General features: G+C 39.0%; 1 protein-coding gene and 1 long non-coding RNA gene across 2 annotated transcripts; one reads left to right on the top strand and one right to left on the bottom strand.

Annotated features, from left to right (window-relative positions):
- Window positions 1-834: 834 nt before the first annotated feature.
- On the top strand, window positions 835-5553 carry LOC148294324 (uncharacterized). Its single transcript, XR_015835701.1, has 3 exons — window positions 835-1520; window positions 1792-3086; window positions 3303-5553. It is a non-coding gene; the product is annotated as an uncharacterized LOC148294324 (long non-coding RNA).
- A 246-nt stretch (window positions 5554-5799) lies between these two features.
- LOC110771197 (trihelix transcription factor GT-3b-like) lies at window positions 5800-7353 on the bottom strand. The gene is made up of 2 exons (XM_021975451.2): window positions 6917-7353; window positions 5800-6796 (listed from the first exon to the last, which is right to left on the bottom strand). The coding sequence occupies exons 1-2, from the start codon at window positions 7208-7210 to the stop codon at window positions 6236-6238; spliced, it is 855 nt and encodes a 284-aa protein (XP_021831143.1). The 5' UTR covers window positions 7211-7353; the 3' UTR covers window positions 5800-6235.
- Between the last annotated feature and the right edge of the window lie 14659 nt (window positions 7354-22012).

The following is a 22012-nucleotide window of genomic DNA, read 5'->3' as shown; positions in this document are numbered from 1 at the left end:
GTAGTATAATTCATAAAAGGAAAACAACAACAAAAATTTATTTAATAAACCAAAACGTTGTTTTTTTTTGTCATAAAATAAACCAAAACATTACTAATATGTTAATGTTGAATTTAATATTTAATTTCAAATAAGTTTCTAAATTAATTCATACATCCATTACAACCATTTGAATATCTTTCCAAATTCAACGTGTGTCATTAGTTACACCTCCACATAACACGTTAACTTGTAAATACATGTAGTTTTGGAATCCGAAAAATAGAATAAATCAGATTTTAAGCTAGATTAGGTAACTTGCTTACTTGGATCCTAGTCAGTGGATTTTACTTGAAAAAATTGGGTATTTTAAATAGAAAAATAAAGGAAAGAGTTGTAGGTGATTACAAATGAATTTTATGTGTCTAAGCTCAGTTTACTATTAATAAAAACCGAATTGGTTGTCGATATTATTGTTGTCAATAAAACGTACGCGACATGTAACCAATCCATTTTCGCCATCATCCATACAACATTGATGCACATATTGACAATTCGGTCTTTATTTGTTAAATAGTAAATTGAAGACAGGCTGAACAGAGAATATGTTGGCTTGTGTTGTGAATGCATTAAATTGCCTTGACTTTAGGAGGCTGCTGTTGGTTATTTCCAGGAAGCATTTAATATCCTTGACTTTAGGAAGCTGTTCTTGACTTTAGGAAGCTGTTGTTGGTTATTTCCAGGAAGCATTTAATATCCTTGACTTTAGGAAGCTGTTGTTGGTTATTTCCAGGAGGAGTTGGGAACCAAAGCTAGCATCAAGTTGGGAACCCAAACTAGCTCCAGCTGCCTATTATAGGATTAATGGCACTAGCTACTTGGCACTAGCTGCCTATTATAATTAAGGATGAGTTTAGAAAGTCATCTCTACTTGTATAAATCTGTTGTTTGTAATACAAAGAAAATTAAGAAGTTGAAAACCAGAAAACTCATTCTCTCATTCTATCATACACTCAAATTTCTCATATTTTATCATGGTATCAGAGCAGCAATCTTAGAATTGCTGACTCTTGTTTTGATTCATTGCTACCGCTGTTGGGGAAGATTTTTTTTCCTTGCTGGAAGTAGTACCACCAACCATTCTCAACCTACCTACCTAGAAGCATTGATGAACTCGATCCCGACTTAGACACCACCCGACCGAGTGGCCTCACCTAGACTAGGTGTTGCCACCGACCCGACCGACCCGATCGACCGGCCACACCTGGACTCGGTGTTGCCACTTACCCGACCGACCGACAGACCCCGATGATCCAGACCTCGACCCCGACTAAAACTACACTATATGAATCTTCCACTGCAACCATTACAAGATGAGGTTGCACACATTGCAGCGATTTGAGATACACTTGTGAGACTTGTTTTGAATTAAAAGGCTACCCTGAATGGTGGGATGAACTCAAAGATCGAAAAAGATGTGAAGCTGCAAGTAGTGGCTCTGGTTATGTATTCCATAATTCAGATAATAGTGATTCAACGAGGTAGATAATTGATTCCAGTGCAACTAATTATATGATGTTTGATCCTAATGATTTTCTAAGTACCAGCCAACCCAGAAAAACTAGTATTGCTAATTCCAATGGAGTTACTTCTCTCGTGACAGGAGCTGACACTGTGGCTCTCTAATCTTCTATTTCATTATCTAACACTTTACTTGTTCCATCTCTATCAAATAAGTTGATGTTAGTTAGTCAGATTACTAAACAATTGAATTGTTGTGTGCTAATCTACCCGAGTTTTTGTTTACTTCAGGATATTCACACTAAGGAGATTATTGGTCGTGGTATTATGAGAAGGGGGCTATATTATGTGGAGGACCTCAGTACGGGCATGGCTAATAGTGTGACGCATCCCTCTGATATCAAACAAAGGCAAGTTTGGTTGTGGTACCGTTGATTGGGGCATCCGTTCTTTGGTTATATGAACCATATTCTACCAGATTTATTATCAAATTTCAAGGACTCTGACTTCAAATGTGACACTTGCATTTTGGCTAAGAGTCACCGTGTGCCCTACCCGTTGAGTTCAAGTAAGAGTACTACTCCGTTTAAGCTAATTCACTCTGATGTTTGGGAGCCCTCACCTATAACTACTCATTCTAGCTTTCGGTGGTTTGTGATATTTGTGGATGAATGCACTCGGATGACATGGCTTTACTTGATGAAAAATAAAAATGAAGTGTTTACTATGTTTTAGTCTTTCCACTAACAAATTGAAACTCAGTTCTCTACCAAGATCCAAGTTCTCCACTCCGACAATAAGGGCAAATATGTCAACCATGACTTTCAAACATACTTCCAGATGCATGGCATGATTCATGAGACAACTTGTCCTTAACACCGTAACAGAATGGCGTTACGGAACAAAAAAACCGACATCTCCTTGAAACAGCCCGAACATTACTGATTGGGGCTCAAGTCCCTCGCAACCATTAGGATGATGCCATTGTCATGAACGTTTATCTTCTCAACCTTATGCCTTCCCAAGTCTTAGACTTCTAGACTTCACTCCAAATGCTTGCCCACTATGGGCCCCTGCCACTCGTTTTGATGCTTTCACCATGGATCTTTGGATGCGCTCCGATGTGTTTTTGTAGGGTATGCTGCTCATCAGAAAGGATATTGGTGTTATCATCCCCCAACTCATCGCACCTATGTTACTTTTGATGTCACCTTTATGGAATCTTAGATGTTCTTCCATGAGCCGATGTCTCATTCTACTATTCAAGGGGAGAAATGAAGTGAAGAGTAGAATTGGAGTACCTTGGAAGAAAGAGGAATTGCTCTAAGCGTAAACGAGATCAATCGCTTCAGGGTTTGAAATGCGATGTTCCTCTCAACCCAAAAGAGATCGATTGCTCAAACACCAACGATCGATCACTTCAGGGTTTGCAAGACGATGTTCCCCTATGCCCAAATGCGATCGACTGCCAGATGTCAATGATTGATTGCTTTCTGCATGATCCTGTTACTGGAGACCCTGAAGCTGAAAACTCCCCTTCTCCACCAACAATACCAATGGGCCAATCTCCTAAGAATATCCTTGAGGTAAACGTTCCTTCTACCCCTGTGAATTTAGTTGATAATTCTGTTAGATATCAGTTACCTTTCAGGCAGAACCGTGGAAAACCACCAAATCGGTATTCCCCTAATAATGGCAAGACATCAAAATATCCGATTGCAAACTTTGTGTCCACTCAAAGATTATCCAAACCTCTTAAGGGTTTTGTGCACTAATTATTTGCTATCCACATTCTGACAAAGGTAACTGAAGCAGTGAACGATCCAAAATGGGCTCAAGCAATGTCAGAAGAGATGAAAGCTCTGGAGAAAAATCGGACATGGACACTGGAGACGTTACCACAAGGAAAAAAAAAAAGTTGGATGTAGATGGGTGTTCATTGTGAAATACAATGCTGATGGATCTATTGAACGATACAAAGCAAGACTTGTTGCAAAGGGATAGACACAGACTTATGGCATTGACTATGAAGAAACCTTTGCCCATGTTGCAAAACTTAACACTGTTAGAGTGCTATTGTCTATTGGAGCCAATCTTGACTGGCCACTCTACCAGTTTGATCTAAACAATGCCTTTTTGCATGGAGAACTCACAGAAGAAGTGTACTTGGACATTCCACTCAGATATGCTACATCTACTCAATCAAGTGTGGTGTGAAAGTTACAAAAAGCATTGTATGGATTGAAACAGTCTCCCCTAGCATGGTTCGAGCGGTTCACCTTGGCGAGATCTTAAAGTGGCTCTTAAAGAAGAGGAAGTGTATTGGAAGATGAAATCCAAAGTCCAATGGCTTAAGGAGGGTGATAATAACATGAAGTTTTTTCATGCCAAAACTGTGATGCGGCAAGGACGTAATAAAATTAGAGGCTTGGAGGATGAGGTGAGGGAATGGCATGAAGATGAAAAGAAGATACAAGGCATCACAGTAAAGTACTTTGAATAGCTCTTTACATCTTCTTTGCCTCTCCAGTTTGATGAGATTATTAATTGTGTGGATCATCGAGTGTCGGAGCAGCACAATTGTGAACTCACCCGGGAAGTTATGGCGGTAGAAATTCAAAAGGTTATATTCCAAATACCTCCAACCAATGCCTCTGGGTTGGATGGTTTCACTGGTGGTTTTTATCATAATTCTTGGGACATCATGGGAGATGATGTGGTGGAAGCAGTTTTGGCTTTCTTTTGAACTGGGCATATTTTGAAGAAAATTAATCATAACCATGTTGTGTTAATCCCAAAGGTGGCGAGCCCCGCTCGAATGACGCAACTACAACCGATTTCATTATGTAATGTCATATATAAAGTGATTTCGGAGGTCTTAACGAACTGCCTGAAATGGGTGCTTCCCCACGTTATCAGTCCGAATCAGACGACATTTGTCTCTGGTAGGCAAATAACGTATAATGTCTTGATTGTCCATGAAGTGCTCCACTCGTTGAAGACAAATACATGTGGGTCGGAGTATGATGTAGTAATTAAACTTGATATGGCGAAAGCATATGATCGTGTGGAGTGGCCTTTTCTGCTAGCCATGATGCGGGAGTTGGGTTTTGCGAACCGCTAGTGCGATTGGGTGATGGGGTGTCTCATTATTGTATCTTACAATATTATGGTGAACGGTACGCCATCTGGTTTTATCCAGCCCCAACGAGGTTTGCGGCAAGGGGACCCATTGTCCCCATATTTGTTTTTGATTTGCACGGAGTGACTGACTTCGCTACTACATCACTTTGCTTGGAGGGGCTTGTTGCATGGTATTAGGATGGCCAGTAGCAACCCGCCTCTCTCCCATATTTTATTTGCAGATGATTCGATCTTATTTTGTAAAGCTACTGAAGGAGAAGTGGATATGGTTAATAACATCCTTGATTTGTATGAAAAAGGATCCGGTCAGCAAGTTAACTTTGACAAAAGTTCTCACTTTTTTAGTACTAATTGTTTGCAAGGAGCTCGTTATTGTTTGGCAAGACGATTAAACATTCCCCATGGACGGGGTTTTGGGAAATACTTGGGACTCAAATATGAGTTTGGGCACTCAAAGAATGAGGTGATTGAAAAGATCAGGGAGAATGTGGCAGCCCGTGTGCATGGGTGGGGGGATAATTTTTTCTGACAATGGCAGGTAAGAAGGTTTTTGTTGAAAGTTGTGGCACTTGTGCTCCCTACGTATACTATGTCTTGCTTCTTACTTTCGAAGGGCATGTGTGAGGATATCCTTCGACCTCTCGCTTCCTTTTGGTGGGGTAGCCAAGGAACTGGTAAGGGGTTACATTAGGCAAAGTGGAAGAAGCTGATACAAAGGAAGGAATGTGGGGGGCTGGGTTTTAAGGATCTATTTTGTTTTAACCGAGCCATGCTTGCCAAGATTGGTTGGCGCTTACTATTGCAGTCGAATTCCTGAAAAACCAAGCACTTATTATAAAACTGTTGAAATTTTCATAACTAATCTAAGTGATTCCTGAAAAACCAAGCACTTAGAGTGCTTCTTCATAACAAATAAAAAAATAAAAAATAAAAATCTATAATTGATTTCCGACAATGCTGCAATTTTTTTTTTACGCTAGGGGCCCAAGCCAAGGAGAGCTAATCACAAAGTACAAAGTAATATTAATGCTAAATGGGCAGAAAGGTCGATGATCTGTATTGATTTTGTTTAATGTTGGATTACATCAACTTTTTCTCTATGTTTCCAGCTTATATGATGGGATACTGGGTTAGAAATAATTAAACTCCATCCCATTTATCTCCTTCTTTGAAGAGGAGCAACAGCTGCTGCACAAACTCAGCTTTCAGAGCTAATCACATTTGGGAATGATTCAGAAAATACATACTAAAAAACTCTTGTTACAAAACTTGTGCAGTCTCATTCACCATAATCTCAAAGATCTTTTGATTTTTACACAATTCACCCTTCAATCTCCAATCTCCAATCTCCATTTGCAACTAACCACTTTTCTCTGCCAATGAGCACTTTCTGGTATTTTGTAACAGAGAAATATATAGTAGTAGTAACCCCAGAACTCTCTGCCAAGAACTGCAAATAAACCCAACACCTAACTTTCCAAATCACAATTCTAACTTTCAGTTAGATCAAACAAATTCGTAAATTAGTATCCAACTTTCCATACTCAAGCCAGCACAAGATGAACCCAAAAAGCATATTCAATTCAGAGAGTTAAAAATTAGTTTGATTGATAAGTTTATTCAAGAGAGTGGTCAGCAGGGCATCTCTCCTCTCAGCTCTGCTCTCTTCTCTCATCCTTCTCTGTTCTTCCCTCTCCCTCCAAGCCTGCTCCACCATTAACCTCTCCCTCTCCACCTTCTCCATCTTCTGCCGCCATTCCTGCTCAAACATCCGCCTCTCCTGCTCCCGCCTCTCCATCATTTCCCTCCACTCCATCTCCATCCTCTGCTGCTGCTGAAAAAACGCCTTAAGCATATCCTGGATACTACTACTACTAGTCCCACTAGCAGAATTGGTTGCTTTTGGCATAATTACTCTTTCACCCTTCCTCTTCTTATCATCCTCATCCTCTTCATCTGGGTCCTCTGAGAACTCATCCGAGGATCGCCCCGGCCTCAATTTCCTCTTCCCCATTTTCTTGGACCGGGCTGAACCCGTCTCGGATTCAAGAAGTAAGCGCTGCATATTATTTGCTCTTTCAGTAAACACTGCCTGCAATTCCTCAAAGAAGGGACACTCCCGCCCACTCTCCGGATCAGACGTCTCCTTCCCCTGAATAATTAGGGTTACTAACAATTGTTTGTCATTTGAATTTCAACCTAAACCCCACCAAAACCCAAAAATAATTCAATTGGGTATTTTTGTGGTACAGCGAATTCTGAAAATTCATACCTTGTAACGAATGAGGAGGTTCTTCCACTTGCATTTGCACTGCTCGGGGGTTCTGTTGAAGCCTCTCTCGGCCATCTTAGAGCTCACTGCTTCCCACAGCGCCTTGCTGCGATTCGCCAAATTGGAGTTCCTGATCTCCAGTTCTCCACGGATGGCGATCAGCTCCCTCGTCTCCTCTGGGGCCCACTGTCCTGACCCTCCCCCTGCAGGACTGGTCATCATCTTCTTCATCATCCCTGTTCCTCCACTTCCCATTCCCATGCCCTCTTCCTCGTCTCCTCCTGCCCCATACATCTCTTTCCCGCCCTACGACGTCGTTGCTTCTTTGCTCCCGGAACAGCAGTTCGGGTTTGCCCTTCGATTTGATTGTTACTTTTCTTTCCCCGGTCAGACCTCGCTATCTCTTCTTTGTTTTAGAGTGCTGCTGTTTTCACCTATGTCCTATTTTTCTATCATCTTTCTTCTCACACACCGTGTAAATTTGAAATAGCACAATCTTTCCACCCACCATTATTTTTAAAATAAAAAATTAAATTTAAACCATTGGAAAAAAACCCATGGGTTTATTAAAGATCAATTTAGATTCATAGTTTGGGTTTTTATTATAAAAAAATGATGGATTAATTACATTTTTTGTCATTGAAGTTTGGCTCAAAATCAAATTTAGTCACCGTGATTTCAATTTTCTTAATTTGGTCACTGTAGTTGCAGTTGTTAACAAATCAAGTCCAATGTCTCAATTCTGCCAATTTCATTAATTAAAAAAATATTTCATATTAAGTTAAAAATAATTAACTTCAATATAAAATTAAGTATAACATATTTAAAAAGAAATTAATATGATTAAAACTTAAATTGAAAAAAAACAAACAAACAACCAAGGTGGTTGGTGTGAGTGGTTCGGCACTCTCATTCCTTAAGAGAGGTCAGGGGTTCGATCCCTACTCTCGTACGGAGTCACCACTTTGGCCAACACTTTACCCCTTACGGGCCGACCCGGTGTGAGTGGGGATTAGTCTGGGTTGTGGTTAAGGCTTAAAGGTGCCACCTATAGTTGGGGCCCATTCAGGACCACCTCATGGTTCATACCAAAAAAAAAAACAAACAAACAAACAAACAAATAACCTGCACATCCTTCTCGCTCTACCTTCGTCTCCCCCTTGGCCATCTCTCAGGGCAGCTTCATTGTCTAGGTCCACCTTGAGAAGCAGGAACTACACCATTTGAATAGGGAGGGTGAGGTCGAAGTCGAAGAGGGGTGCCTTCTCTATCTTCTTGGCGAAAGAGGGCGGGGCCCAGGAGTGAGGTTGCTGACGACGACAGAGAGATAATTTTGGACTTGGTGAGTTTTGGGAGGGTTGGGATTTTGGGCTCTTATTCCACGATTAAGCAACAATTAACAACTTTCTTCTTCATCCTCTTCTTTTGGTGCTTCTCCTTGTTGTTGGTACCCTTGAAACAAATGGAGAAGGTGAGAGAGAACAGGCGGAAAGATGGCAGAGGGGGAGGGGAGGAATGGCTACAGGTTATTTGTTTATTTATTTATTTTTAATTTAAGTTTTAATCTTATTAATTTATTTTTAAAAAAAGGCTTTTTATCACAAAACGTCCCTGACGTTTGTGAAACTATCAGATTGTATCCTTAAAGTTTTTTTGTATCACTCGTGGTCCCTAACGTTAATATGGGTGCTCTCAAATAGTCCCTCCGTCAAAAAAATCGTTAAATCCCCAATTTTATGAGGGATATAATCGTCAGATCAACTCCCTTTTACCTTCTCACCTTCTCTAGCAGTTGTCAGGTTTTCACAACCCTCTCCAGCACCTCAAGTGGTATCACAACCTCCTACTACACACAATTCTTCATCCCAGCAAGCCTCAACATCACAAACTGTCCAAAGAAGGAAGTTAAAGTCTCCAGCAAAGAAAGGAAGGCCATGGAGAGTTTGAGATGATGTTTTATGGAACTGTAATTGGAAAGAGGTCTAAGGTTTTTGATGTATGATATTGTTTTTTGATGGAAGCTTTCTAGGCGTTAAAGTGATGGCACTGAAAGTGGTTTTTGATGGAAGTGGTCTAGGATTTTTGTATGTATGGAAGTGATTTTTGATGGAAGTCTTGTAGGGGTTAATGTGATGGAACTGAATGTGGTTGATGATGTAATTGAAAGTGATTTTTTATGTATGGAAGTGGTTTTTGATGTATGCAGTTGGTTCAATTTGTTCACAGTGGTTCGTAGTTTAGTTTATTCAATTTGTTCAACGTGTGTTGTTTATAGTGCAATTTGGGATCATGTTCTTCCCTTCCATTTTCATCACTTGTTCTTCGTCCAGAGTAAGACATTCTTTTAGCATGTGAAAATGGAACACTAGCTTTAATTGCCCTCCAATTCCAACAAGAAATGGAGGGAAATGGTTCCAAATTGGTGGCAAATGGGTCTGAGGCGTTGAAGAGGTCAAAAGGGATTGATTTGATGATTATATCCCTCATAAAATGGGGATTTAACGATTTTTTTATATTGAGAGACTATTTAAGAGCACCCATGTTAACGTTAGGGACCACAAGTGATAGAAAAAAACTTTAAGGATGCAATCTGATTGTTTCGCAAACGTCAGGGACGTTTTGTGATAAAAAGTCTTAAATATATTATACTTCAATTTTATATTGAAGTTAATTATTTTTAACTTAATATTAAATATTTTTTTATTAATGAAATTGACGGAATTGAGACATTGGACTTGATTTGTTAACAACTGCAACTATAGTGACCAAATCGGGAAAATTGAAATCAGAGTGACCAAATTTGATTTGAGCCAAACCCTAGTGACCAAAAATGTAATTAACCCAAAATTTATTAATGGACATGCTGAGTTGGATAGTTTGACTTTTCTCAATACCCATTTTACCCCCAATAATGTCCCTTGTTGCTTCTTTGCTCTCAGAACAATAGTTTGGGTTTGCTCTTCGATTTCATTGCTACTTTCTTTTCCCCTGGTCATACGTCACTCTCTTCTTTGTTTTAAAAGTGCTGCTATTTTCACCTTATTGAGATCCAAAAATCCAGGGGGTTGGGCCCGAGTTTATTCCTAGCCCAAGACAAAGATTGGATTGCAAGTGGAGCCCAATTGGGACATAAGGGAACGTGTAAGAAGCACTTGCGCGAGCCATGAGCCACGTGTCACACCAAGCAAACATGCATGCCCACCACGCAAAGGGGACCACGCACTGGCTCTATAAATTCACGCCTACTAACTTTTCCAATACTACATTACCCGATCATAGCTTATTGTGGAATGATGGAACCCAAGCACAAGCATGACAAATAAACACGTAATGCCATGTAAAGGACAGTTAATCTAATACCATGCCGTGCTACAAGCTTAAGTGGGCCCAAGACACATAATCACCCAGGGCTTGCTGAGAAGGTTGTGGTATGGACGAGCACAAGGACTCACAGGGCCCATTGAGGGTCCAAAGAATGAAGGTTTTAGGCCACTTGGGAGCACTAAAACTCAAACCCATTCCTGGGGCCCAAACACATGGGTTAGCATGAGAGAGGGAAAAATGTGATCCAATGCCTTAGGAGAACATCTCATAGTCTGTTGTAGCACTTAGACAATCTCACGTTAGTTGAAATACCCAAAGACAAAATAAATAGGCCACTTCCAGCAGCTTGGCGAAAACATGCAGGCCGTGGGAAAGAGAAGACTAATAACCCTATACTGTAAACAAAGCCCAGCCCAGAGTCTGGTTAAAAAATCTAGCATCGTATTCCACCCTTGTCAAAGCTTCATAACGGTCAAACAAAAAGCCATCGCAAGAACCAAAGGAAATTCATATGTGTAGAAGGAATACCCATTGGACATACAACTCTATTTGTTCCTTTTTCCTCTGCGAGCTGTAGTTTGAAAACTAAGGAAGAAAGCAGGTGGCACCTCACCCCCATGAGGAGGTTCAGCCGCATAAAAACCTTGTAACCCCAAAGAGCTTGTGACCCATGCGCTCTGGTTGAAGAGATTTCACAAAAAAGGAGTGAATGGAAAGAAGCAAAGGAAAACTGGGAATGGAAGATCGATAGAATTAGGGTTCTAAGCACCTATAAAAGGGAGCTTTCTCTACCCAGTGTTGAGGCCCAAAAATTGAAGGGCTAGGCCCAAGCTTATTCTTGGCCCGGCACAAATAATTAGTCGCAAAAGAAGCCCATCGGGGCATAAAGAGAAATCGTAGGACACACCTACATAAGCCGTGGGTCATGTGTCACGCCAAGCAAGCATGCGCAAAAGGGCCAAAAATGCACCGGCTTCATAAATTCACGCTCACCAACCTATCCGATGCTATTTGATCCGATCACGGCTTATTATGGCGCAATAAAACTCAAGCACAAGCACGATAAATAAACACACAATGCCGTCAAGCCATGCTATGAGCTCAAGTGGGCCCAAGTCATGTAATTACCTGAGGCTTGCTGAGAAGGTTGTGGTATGGATGGGTACAAGCACTCAGAAGGCCCATTGAGGGTCCAAGGAATGAAAGTTTTAGGCCACTCGGGAGCACTAAAACTCAAGCCCATTCCCCGGGCCCAAATACATGGGTTAGCATGAGAGAAGGAAAAATGAGATCCAATGCCTTAGGAGAACATCTCATAGACTGCTGCAGCACTTAGGCAATCCCACGTTAGTTAAAACGCCCAAAACAAATAGGCTACTTCCAGTAGCTGGATGAAAACATGCGGGCCGCTGGAAAAGAGAGTACCAATAACCCAATACCTGTGAACAAAGCCCAGCCCAAATCCTTGTTAAAAATCTGGCATCGTGTTCCACCCTTGACAAAGCTCCACAAACAGCCAACAAGAAGCCATTGCAAAGAACAAAGGAAATCCATGTGTGTAGGAGGAATACCCAATGGACAAACAACTTTATCCATTCTCTTTTTCCTCTGCAAACGCTAATTTGAAAACCAAGGGAGAAAGAAGGTGGTGCCTCATCCCTATGAGGAGGTCCAGCCGCATAAAACCTTGGAACCCCAAAAAAACCTTTGACCCAGGCGCTCTGGTTGAAGAGATTTCACAAGAAGGGGGTAATTGGAAAGAAGCAAAGGAAAAGTGGGAATGGAGGATCAACGAAATTAGGATTCCAAATGCCTATAAAAGAAAGCTTCCTCTACCCAGAAAAACCCACCATTCCAGAGCATGACCAAGCTTTGTCAAGCAAAATTAGAATTTACTCTAGACACCCCATCTTCTATCGTTGTTTTCTCTCTTTCTGAGATAGAAGTCCTCCTAATCTTCCTTTCTCAACTCTAAATTTTTTCCTCCTGAAAGAAATTCATGCTTTTATCTCTCTCTCAAATTGCTAAACTTGTGTAGGCTTAGCTCCCATGCCACAAGCTCCTCAAGCCAAGTCCCTTATCAGTTTGTCATGCTTATTACTGAAAAGAACCTGAAAGTGTTTTTTCTAAGGTTTTAGCAAGCTTTTCTTAAAACTCTTTTGGGAGCCTGGTTCTTGAACTCAGGCATCAGGGGTTTTTGTTAGTTTTCTTCTTACAGCAGCCCAAGCCCATTCGTTAGGCTGTTGGAACAAAAAGACCCCTACACCCAGCAAGACCATCATCTAGACCTGACCAAGCTTTGTCAAGCAACTGGAAATTTACTCTAGACACCCTACCTTTTGCCTCCATTGTTTCCTCAATTTCTAAGATAGCAATCCTCCTCATTTTCCTCCTTCCCCACTCTGAATCTTTTCTCTCTATAAGAATTTCACGCTCTTGTCTCTCTCTCTCAAATTGCTAAACGTGTGAAGAATTAGCTCCCATGCCACAAACTCCTCAAGCCAAGCCATTCCCTTGCTAATATGTCATTTTTATCTGGTAGATTGGTGAAAGAATCCAAGGTGTTTTCTAAGGTTCTCACTACTCCTTTCAAAACTCTCTTGGAGCCCGGTCTTTGAACTCAGAAACAGGGGCAATTGTTGCATTCCTAAGAGGACACAAATTAATGTGCAAACAACCAATTAAAAATACCCGCAAGTGCACGAATTTATTGAAGTATAGATTATGTAAGTACGGGGTCGATCCCACGAAGAACTTGTCGGCTTCCTATAAGTTCTAATTTGAGTACGTAAAGAACACTTAATTGACACACCACAAATGCACAAATACAAAATGGAAACTAAAAATGAGTAAAGAAGTGTAAAAGAATTGAAACAACACAAGAAAACTAAACAAAAACAAAAACAGCATTTTCTATCGCCATTTTATCACCACTTTATCACCTGTGAACAGTGCTATGAACAGTGAACAGTGTCGTGAACAGTGAACAGTGCGACGGTCGTGAACAGTGACGACCGGTCGTTTTTGGACAGATTCATGTGCGACCGGTCGCCTAAACAGTAACGACCGGTCGTTTTTGGCAGATTCGTTTCTCTGTTTTTCAGTTTCGACCTATGTCCAGTGTTTTGCCTATAACTTTCCAACCGTATGTCCAAAATTCACGTTCTTTATACGGTTGGATTCAGCACAGAAAATTGAAGAACACTACGCGCACCAAAGGTCCAAAACAATTACGGAAACAGATAAAATTAAGTAACAAAGACACATAACGTGTCAAACACGCAACTCACACACACATTGGGGGGGGGGGGTTTTGATTTGTTTGAAGTGACCTATTTCTATTGCATGAAAGTAAATGGACTTTGAAATTAAATGAGAATGGCAGAGATGAATTATCAAAGAGTGGAATCAAGATGTAACAAACACTAGGGTTTTGGAATCCACCCTAAACAATTCTACCAATGTTCATGGATACTCAAGTGATGAACTCTAAACGTGTTGATGAAAATGTTCGCAATCAAGACCATGGGTCGTGGCTCAAGACGCATTGATTCTCTCTAATATACGTAAAGTGCATGGTTCGTGCTACAATACTTGTGCCCTCCCCATAACCGAACCTAGGTATGGTTCGTACTTCGATTCAATTACAAGGAGAACCCATTAAGTTCAAAGAGAATATGAACATCACAAGAATCCTAATAGCATGGTGTTTACATTAGGTATTCAAGAAACCAAATCACATGGATGATTCTTACTTCATCCATTTATTGCTTAGGATAACATGAAGATACACATAATCCCAACAATCTCAAGAAGCATGCTTTCAAAGATGGCCAACCAAGGAAAAACACACATCAAGGATAGATTAATTTGGTGAATTGGAATTCATCAACAATATCTAGAAATTCATACACTCAAGCATCAAAACAATAAGGTAATCATGTTTAGGGCTTCAACCTAAGCCCTAGCTATGGAGTTTAGTTCCTCATAATCATTTCAAACACAAATTCGAAATATAACTAGAAAGAGTTTACAGATTTGGAAATGATGAAAGCTTGAAGTCTTCAATGGTGGAAGTCTTCCCCCTTCTTCCTGCGGCTGCACCTCCCTCTCCTTCCTTCCTTAGCTTTTTTGCTCTCCAATCTGCTCCTCAATTGTGGAATGATGTAATGAATCCAATACCCCCCGTTGAAAAGCCTCTCCAATATCAGATTACACTCCCTTTGCTTCCCTCTCTCCTCCTTTCCAGCTTTACTTTTAGTATTCTAATGCAAAGTCTTCACCCATTGTCTTCTTGTCCCCTTGCAAATAATGAAGCCTTGTCCTCACAAAGATGCCAAATGCTTCAGAAAATATCTCATCTACTAAGGTAAATTCTTGTTACCAAGTGTTATGGTAACAAGAATAATCAAGATGACACAATGGAGGTAAAAGCTGGCCAATTCCGGATTTCCAGAGCTGTGGTAACATGCTGGATTGGTTGGATAGGCAATACTTATCCAATGGAGCTCAAATTTGGATATGTTGTAGTTAACATCCATTGGAACAAGTCTCATGAAGATCATGACCTCATCCGAGCACCAGAGCATGTTGATCCCAGGCCAAGAAGTTGACCTACGAAAATGAACAAAAACAAAATTTATAACTAATAAAGCACTTTTAGCTCATTTTCATTCCAACCAAGGTAAAATCTAAGAAAACACAAAAAGGAAGTAAAAAGCTATAAAATGTCAAGAACTAACTCAAAATAGTGGGTGAATAACATGAAAAATCATGTGTAAAAATGAACCGAACAAACTTCCCAAACTTATCTTTTGCTAGTCCTCGAGCAAAACAGAAACTAAAACAAGACTCGAAACAAACTTTCCGAACACTTTCCAAAGAGAGAGCGACTCATGCAAACGACTCAAAAGTTTTCACAAGAAAAACTCAGTTTAGACATTAGTCACAAGGCGGCAAAGTTCAGAACACAACATGCTCAAGTGTAGTAGTGTGATGGCCAAATGAAACTCATTCTCCAATTTCAGTTTTCACACAACTTCAAAAATCATACCAAGCACAAATGTAACTTCAAATCTCACCAAAGTTGTCCTCTCACAAATGAATCACTCGGAAGAGGGTTACAATGCAACATTCAATAGTAAATATGAGAATAGAATTAAACCATAAGGGACTTAACTCAAAATTAGCAAGATGAAAAACATGCATGAAAATGATCTCAAGAAGGATGCCAAACACTTAAAAGCTGAAAAATGTGTGCAAATCAACCACATGACATTTAGGATCAATTTAGGTCTTTATTATAGGTTGTAATGGGGCTAAGGGTGCAAGGTGAGTAAGAAATGAAGGATATGGATACAACAAAGTCCAAGGAAATCACAATGTAAGAGCATATAATCGTTGACTAAAAGACTTTGAAACATCACGCTTGAGATTTTCACTCATTTTTTGGTGATCAAAAAGACCACAAAGCCTTATACCTCCACTAATTATGATTCACACTCCTTCCTTCCATTCGAACAACCAAGAAACATGGAATTGAATTTGAGACCATTGCCACTTAACCACAACTTTTCTCTTTTCTTTCACCCTTTTAGTGAAGTATTCTTTTTTTTTTTTCTTTTTTTTTGAAAGTAATAACCCTTCCCAAACTTAGCATGAAAAACACATCTAAATTAAAGCTCACGAGTTCCTTAGAAAGGTAAATTCTTGTTTTTCAGGCTAAGGCTAGAAGTAATAATGGTTACTTGAAAGAAAAGGCATACATATAGGCTCAAGGTGGTTAACAATGAAAAATCATGCTTAAGCATGCATAGGGTTAGCTTGAAAGGCACAAACGGTCCAAAGAGGGCCTTAATATCATTTCTCAAATGTCATGTAATCAAATTGCACAAGAATGAGTGACTTTTAAGTGCTCAACCAAATCAATGAATAATGAGATCAAACAACAACTCAGATGACAAGAAAAGTAAGAATATGTGTATAACACTCATGAATTGAAGCACAAGGCTCAAAGCTCACATTATATGGTTATACAAGTCTAATTCATGCTTGATACAATTCTTTGGATCATGCAAGTCCCTCAACTAGAGAATTATGAAACAAATGGCAAGTGCGTAGAGGGTTTCAAACATATCATGCTAGAACGATGCCATTTAGTGAATAACAAATATATATATATATTTTTTAAACATTCATTTTCAATCAAGTCATTTAAACATTCATCACAATCTCATCATATATGTCCGGAAAGTGACTTAAGAACAAAAAAAACTCAAAACAGAAAAGAAAACAAAATAAAAGAAAGTAAGAATTTAAGTGAAACGAAAAAGACTTGCTATCCCTTCCCAAACTTAGAAACAAACATTGTCCTCAATGTTAAAGAATTCAGGCATCAACAACGTTATAACAAGAAATAAAGGGAATAAAGTAAGTAAATACAAGAACAAACAAGAAAAACAACTACAACACGGTTGCAAAACAAAACAAAACAAAACAAAACAAAACCAAACAGTAAGCCCTAACAATAGTCCTACGCACGCAGAAATCCAACCCAAAGAAACGCACAAACCAAAAGAAAGCCCAACCCAAACGAAAGCCCAAAAGCGAAGAAAGTAAATAAAACAAAGAAACCAAGTCAGAAGCACAAAGTGCGAGGACTCAGTAAAATAGAAAAAGTGGGCCCTGAAGTCTCGACACCTGTGAGTCACGGGAAACAAAGTGAGAGACGTGTCGACAAGCAGAGGTCTCTCTCACGGTCCCAAGCCAGAATTATTGGCTTCATAGGAAGGCGTGACGACTTTCGTTTCTCAAAAACGCTGAAAGGCGGAACTGTAATTAAAGGGGTTGGGGACCAGGTGACACTACTACAAAAAGGGCAAAAGACGACCAGTAAACAACGACGGTAGATCAAAACACCGTCGTTGTTTTTTAAAAGACGACGGTAATAGAAACCCGTCGTAGAAACATACTTTAAACACCTAAAAAACGGCACACGTATAGATATTTTGAAACCACGACGCACCAAATTAAAAAAGCGTCGTCTTATTACAAAGGTATTTTCAGAGTTAAAATCTGAACCTAAAAACAACGACTGCATCTATGAAATCACCGCCGTAGAAAGTAAAGACGACGATATAAAAATAAGACGCCGTGTTAATTAATTAATAAACACGACCCAATTTTCTTAGTCAGCGACGCATAAATTCAAAGGAATCTACGACGGTTAATTACAAAAAAAATCGCTGCTTTAAATTAAGTTACCACGACTGTAAATATAAATTTATCGACTTTTTAATTATAATATACTACGACGGTATCCATAACTCTACTGTCGCATAATTGTACTAACCACGACGGTTTGTTAAATTAACGACGTACAAATTTTATGCAATTATTCGTCTATCATTACCAGAATGAACTCTGTTCCTCATCATAATCGAACCAGAATGAACAAAGGCAATGTTTTAGAAGTGGATGATGTGCCAATTACTCTCACAAGGAGTTTGAGGGCAAGAAGCTTGTCTCAGCCGCCAAGGAAGGTCTCAAGCTTGATGAGAGTGAAGACGAGGCAAAGAAGAAGGAAGAGTTGAAGGAGAAGTTTGAGGGACTCTGCAAGGTTGTGAAGGATGTTTTGGGTGACAGAGTGGAGAAGGTTGTGGTGTCTGACCGTCTGACCGTGCTGGACTGCCAACATGGAAAGAATCATGAAGGCTCAGGCCTTGAGGGATAACAGAGCGGCTGGGTACATGTCGAGCAAGAAGACCATGGAGATCAACCCAGAGAACCCCATCATGGAGGAGCTGAGAAAGAGGGCTGATGCAGACCTTGTTCTCCTTCTGTGCAGAAAGACAATTTTTTAGATGATGTGTGCGTGTTTGTGTCTTTCAGATACACAAACGCGCCCACACATCAACATCCAAACTGAAAAATGAAAGCGAGATGAGACAGAGAGGTGATGTGCCTCCAGAGAATTGAGAAAAAGTTGAAACCCTAATTGAAAAATGAAGACGACAGAAAGACAGAAAACCCATTATTTATAAACAAATCTTATATACCACGTCGGTGTTTTAAAATATCGACGTTTATATATAACATACACGTCGTTTAAATTTAAAATAAGGTCGTATAAATTATTTAACAACGACGCTATATAAAAACGACGTTGTAATTTTTTGGAAAATTAATTTATTGTGTAATTAAAAAAATTACACGTCGGTATGAGTAATTAAAAAGACGTGGTATTAATTTTTAACGTCGTTATTATTGAATATAAGGTCGTTTGGTAAATTGGAAAATGACAATTCATCTTTTTTGAAGAAACATGCGCCGTGTAATTCGATTTCAAAACGTCGTTTCATTAAAACATACCGTCGTTGAAAGTAATATTAGAGGGCAGTGTTAACAATAGCGCCGTATAATGTATCATACTAGGGCGCATACTATTAATAGCGTCGTTGTTATGAAAAGGTTTTTTATTATTTTAAACTTTTCGCCTTCCTGACCCATACTTGCATTGGTTCCAAACCCGAGAAAAACTTTCAAGCTTTTCTCATTTTTCATTCTCCAAGAACTGTTTCAAACTTTCAAGCTTATCTCCTCTTCGTCTTCATCTCTGAACTGAAACACCAAACTCCAGAAGAAAGCTTTCATCGCAAGCAAAGGGTAAGCATTTCTGGAAGGATTTTTGTTCCTGTTTTGCATGCGCATATCATTTTCGTTTTTTTAAATCTTTTTACATTTTTTCTTTCCAAGTTTGATAAAATTTGCAGACAAAGATGAAAAGTTTCCAAGTTTGAATAAGACGACGGTGGCTTATTATTTACGTGGTTAGATTTATAGACCACGACGGTTCGTCAGTCACCCTAGCGTCGTGTGAAAGTGTTCGTCGTTGTTTTTTAAAATGATATCCTTTTTTTGTTTTTGATTTTTAAGGATATCATTTTAAGTTTCCAAGCTTTCATCGCATGTTTGATTTCTCTGAACAATGGTTTTTGTTTCGAAAATCTTTTTAATTATTTTTCTGCTGAAAATATTTTACGTTGTTCCTAATTTGTTTTTGTGGTATAGACGACGGTATATTAATATTTACGTCGTTTTATTTTCAATACCACGGCGAATGTTTATTATTAATGTCGTTGTAATATTTAATACTCTGTTTTTATTATATCATAAGACGTCGGTTGTTTATTATTGACGTTGTTGTAATATTTTATCACGTCGGTGATTAATTACCGTCGTGTAAATTTATTATTACGTCGTTTGTTTTGTTCTTACGTCGTTTGAAATATTATAATACGTCGTAGTTTATAAATAATCGTCGTGGTTTTTCTTAATTTCACTGATATATTTTCACTTGCAGGTTTAATTTGTCTGTAACCATGGTTTCTCAATCCCAAAGGAAGGAGTCTGGTTTGAAAAAAAATGAATCCTCGAAGAAGGAGCTTAGAGTTGTAAATCCTCAAACCAAGGCCTCGAAGAAGATGAAGTTTGTTTCATCTTCTGAGACAGAACCAGCCAGCACGGCAACTATTTCTGAGGAGGCAAAGTCAGGTCTAGGTATGAGCACAATGCCCCGTGTTGTGCAGAGAAAAATTCAGAAAATCAAGCCTGTTGTTGAGTACAATGAAGAAGGGAAACCTTATGGCCGTGCACATAATGAGATGCTGTCCTACATTGGTGTGTTGGCACGCTCCAGAGTCCCACTTGTGGACAAGAAATGGGTTCAAATATCCAAGGATATAAAAGAGCAGATTTGGGAAGCCGTTGACATGGCTTTTGTGGTTGGTAAAGGGGGCAAGCAAATGGTGCTATCTTCTGCCGCCAAGAAATGGAAAGATTTCAAGTCCACACTAACGAGGTTTCATATCCTTCCATTCATCAAGGAGCAGGATAGATTAAGGCAGCCCCCTGAAACATACAAATTCATAGAGAAAGCTCAATGGGATGCCTTTGTAGCTTCAAGGTTATCTAAAGAATTTGAGGCTGTGCATGAAGAACAATCACAGAGGAGGGAGAAACTCGAGTACAATCATCGATTGTCTCGAAAAGGATATGTTGGTTTTAAGGAGGACTTGAAGGAAATCATGCCTGGGGTAGATATTGATCGATCTACCTTATGGAAAAAAGCAAGAGAAGACAAACATGGTAACATCCCGGATCCAAAGACTGCAGAGAAAGCAAAATTAATTGTAAGCCTACTCACTCTGTTTTAAAAATTTTATTACGTCTGCTGTTATTTTTTTCCGTCGTGTGAAAAGTTTTACTACGTCGAAATATTTTAAAAGGCGACGTTAAAGGTCTGAATCTGGAATCCATGCTCTGTTTTTTGTAATTATATCATAAGACGTCGGTGTATTATTATTGACGTCGTGTTAATATATTAATAACGTCGGTATTTAGTTAGCGTCGTCTTAAATATTATATTACGTCGATTGTTATGTTATTGAGTCGTGTGAAATATTATATTACGTCTATTTTTTATAAATAACCGTCGTTTGTTTCCTTATTCTGACTTTTTATTATGTCTTTTTGTTAGGATGATTTGCAAAAGCAAGTCTCTGAAGGCACAATTTCTCTGTCAGGATCCAATGATGTTTTGACAATGGCTTTGGGTCCCGAGCATCCAGGAAGAGTTAGAGGTGTAGGGGCTGGGGTTTCCCCTAAGCAATACTTCAACTTACCTAGACAACAGAAGGTTAGGTTTGCTGATCAATTGAAGGAAAGTGTAAGACTTGTCCTTCAAGAAGAGACTTTGAAAATGGAGGCTAGATCAAGGGAAGAGAGTTTAAAGATGGAGGCTAGGACGAAGCAATTGGTAGAAGCTGAGAGGGAAAATTTGCTGAGTCAGCTTTCAAAAATCATCCCCAATTTTGATCCAAGCCTGCTGAAACTGAATACATTGCCCCAAATCCAAGGGCAAAGTCCCAAAAATCCAATGTCTGACAAAGCAAGCTGTTCTGGGGCACTTGATGTTAGAGCCCTACAATTTGAGGAGGATACTGCCAAGAATGGGGAACAGCAGGAGGAAATGGTAACGTCTTTGAACTTTGAATTTTCTGTTTCTCTGTTTATATTTACCGTTGTCTGTTAATGTTTACCACGACGGTTTATTTATTTGTTTTAATTTTTCTACAATGTCATTTATATATTTCTTTATTTCTTATAACAGAAATCAGGGGAAGTTGAAAAGAGAGTAGAAGGAAAGATACTTGAGATAGTTGAACAGGTAAATTCTCATAACTTTGCTTTTTTCAATTTTTTTTTTCAATAAAGGAATTACCACGACGTTTAATGAATGTTACACGTCTGCAATTATTTAATTGAATGTTTAAATTGTTGTACAAGCTTAGATACCGTCGTAGTATATGAAATACCACGACGTTTATTATTTACCGTCGTGTGATTAAATATACACGTCTGTAATTATTAAATACCGTCGTTTGTTATTATTACCACGACGGTTTAATTTAATTTTTTTACTTTTTTTTTTTTGCCCTTTTTGTACTATGTCTTATATATATTGAGTTTATTTCTTATAACAGAAATCTGGGGATCGTGAAAAGAAAGATGAAAAGGTAAATTCTCTTAACTTTGCCTTTTTCATTTCTTTTTCAATTTTCAGACGTCTATATTTTCTTTCAACCGTCGTTTGTTTTAATTGAATGTTTAAATTATTGTACAATCTTTCTTATATATATATCTCTTTATTTATTAAAACAGCAATCCAGTGTTGGAGAAAAGAAAATTGAAAAGGTAAATTCATTAATTATG

Source organism: Prunus avium, chromosome 5 (assembly GCF_965620075.1).
Source record: "Prunus avium chromosome 5, drPruAviu1.hap1.1, whole genome shotgun sequence".
Taxonomy (NCBI): domain Eukaryota; kingdom Viridiplantae; phylum Streptophyta; class Magnoliopsida; order Rosales; family Rosaceae; genus Prunus; species Prunus avium.
The sequence above is the reverse complement of the archived record's forward strand: the minus strand, read 5'-3'. Positions and strand labels throughout refer to the sequence as shown.

Excerpts from the sequence above, each read along its gene's own strand:
- LOC110771197 (XM_021975451.2), bottom strand. The coding sequence starts at position 7,210 with ATGTATGGGGCAGGAGGAGACGAGGAAGAGGGCATGGGAATGGGAAGT. Across the intron at positions 6,797-6,916 it reads ACCTCCTCATTCGTTACAAG|GGGAAGGAGACGTCTGATCC; the intron begins GTATGAATTTTC and ends CTAATTATTCAG.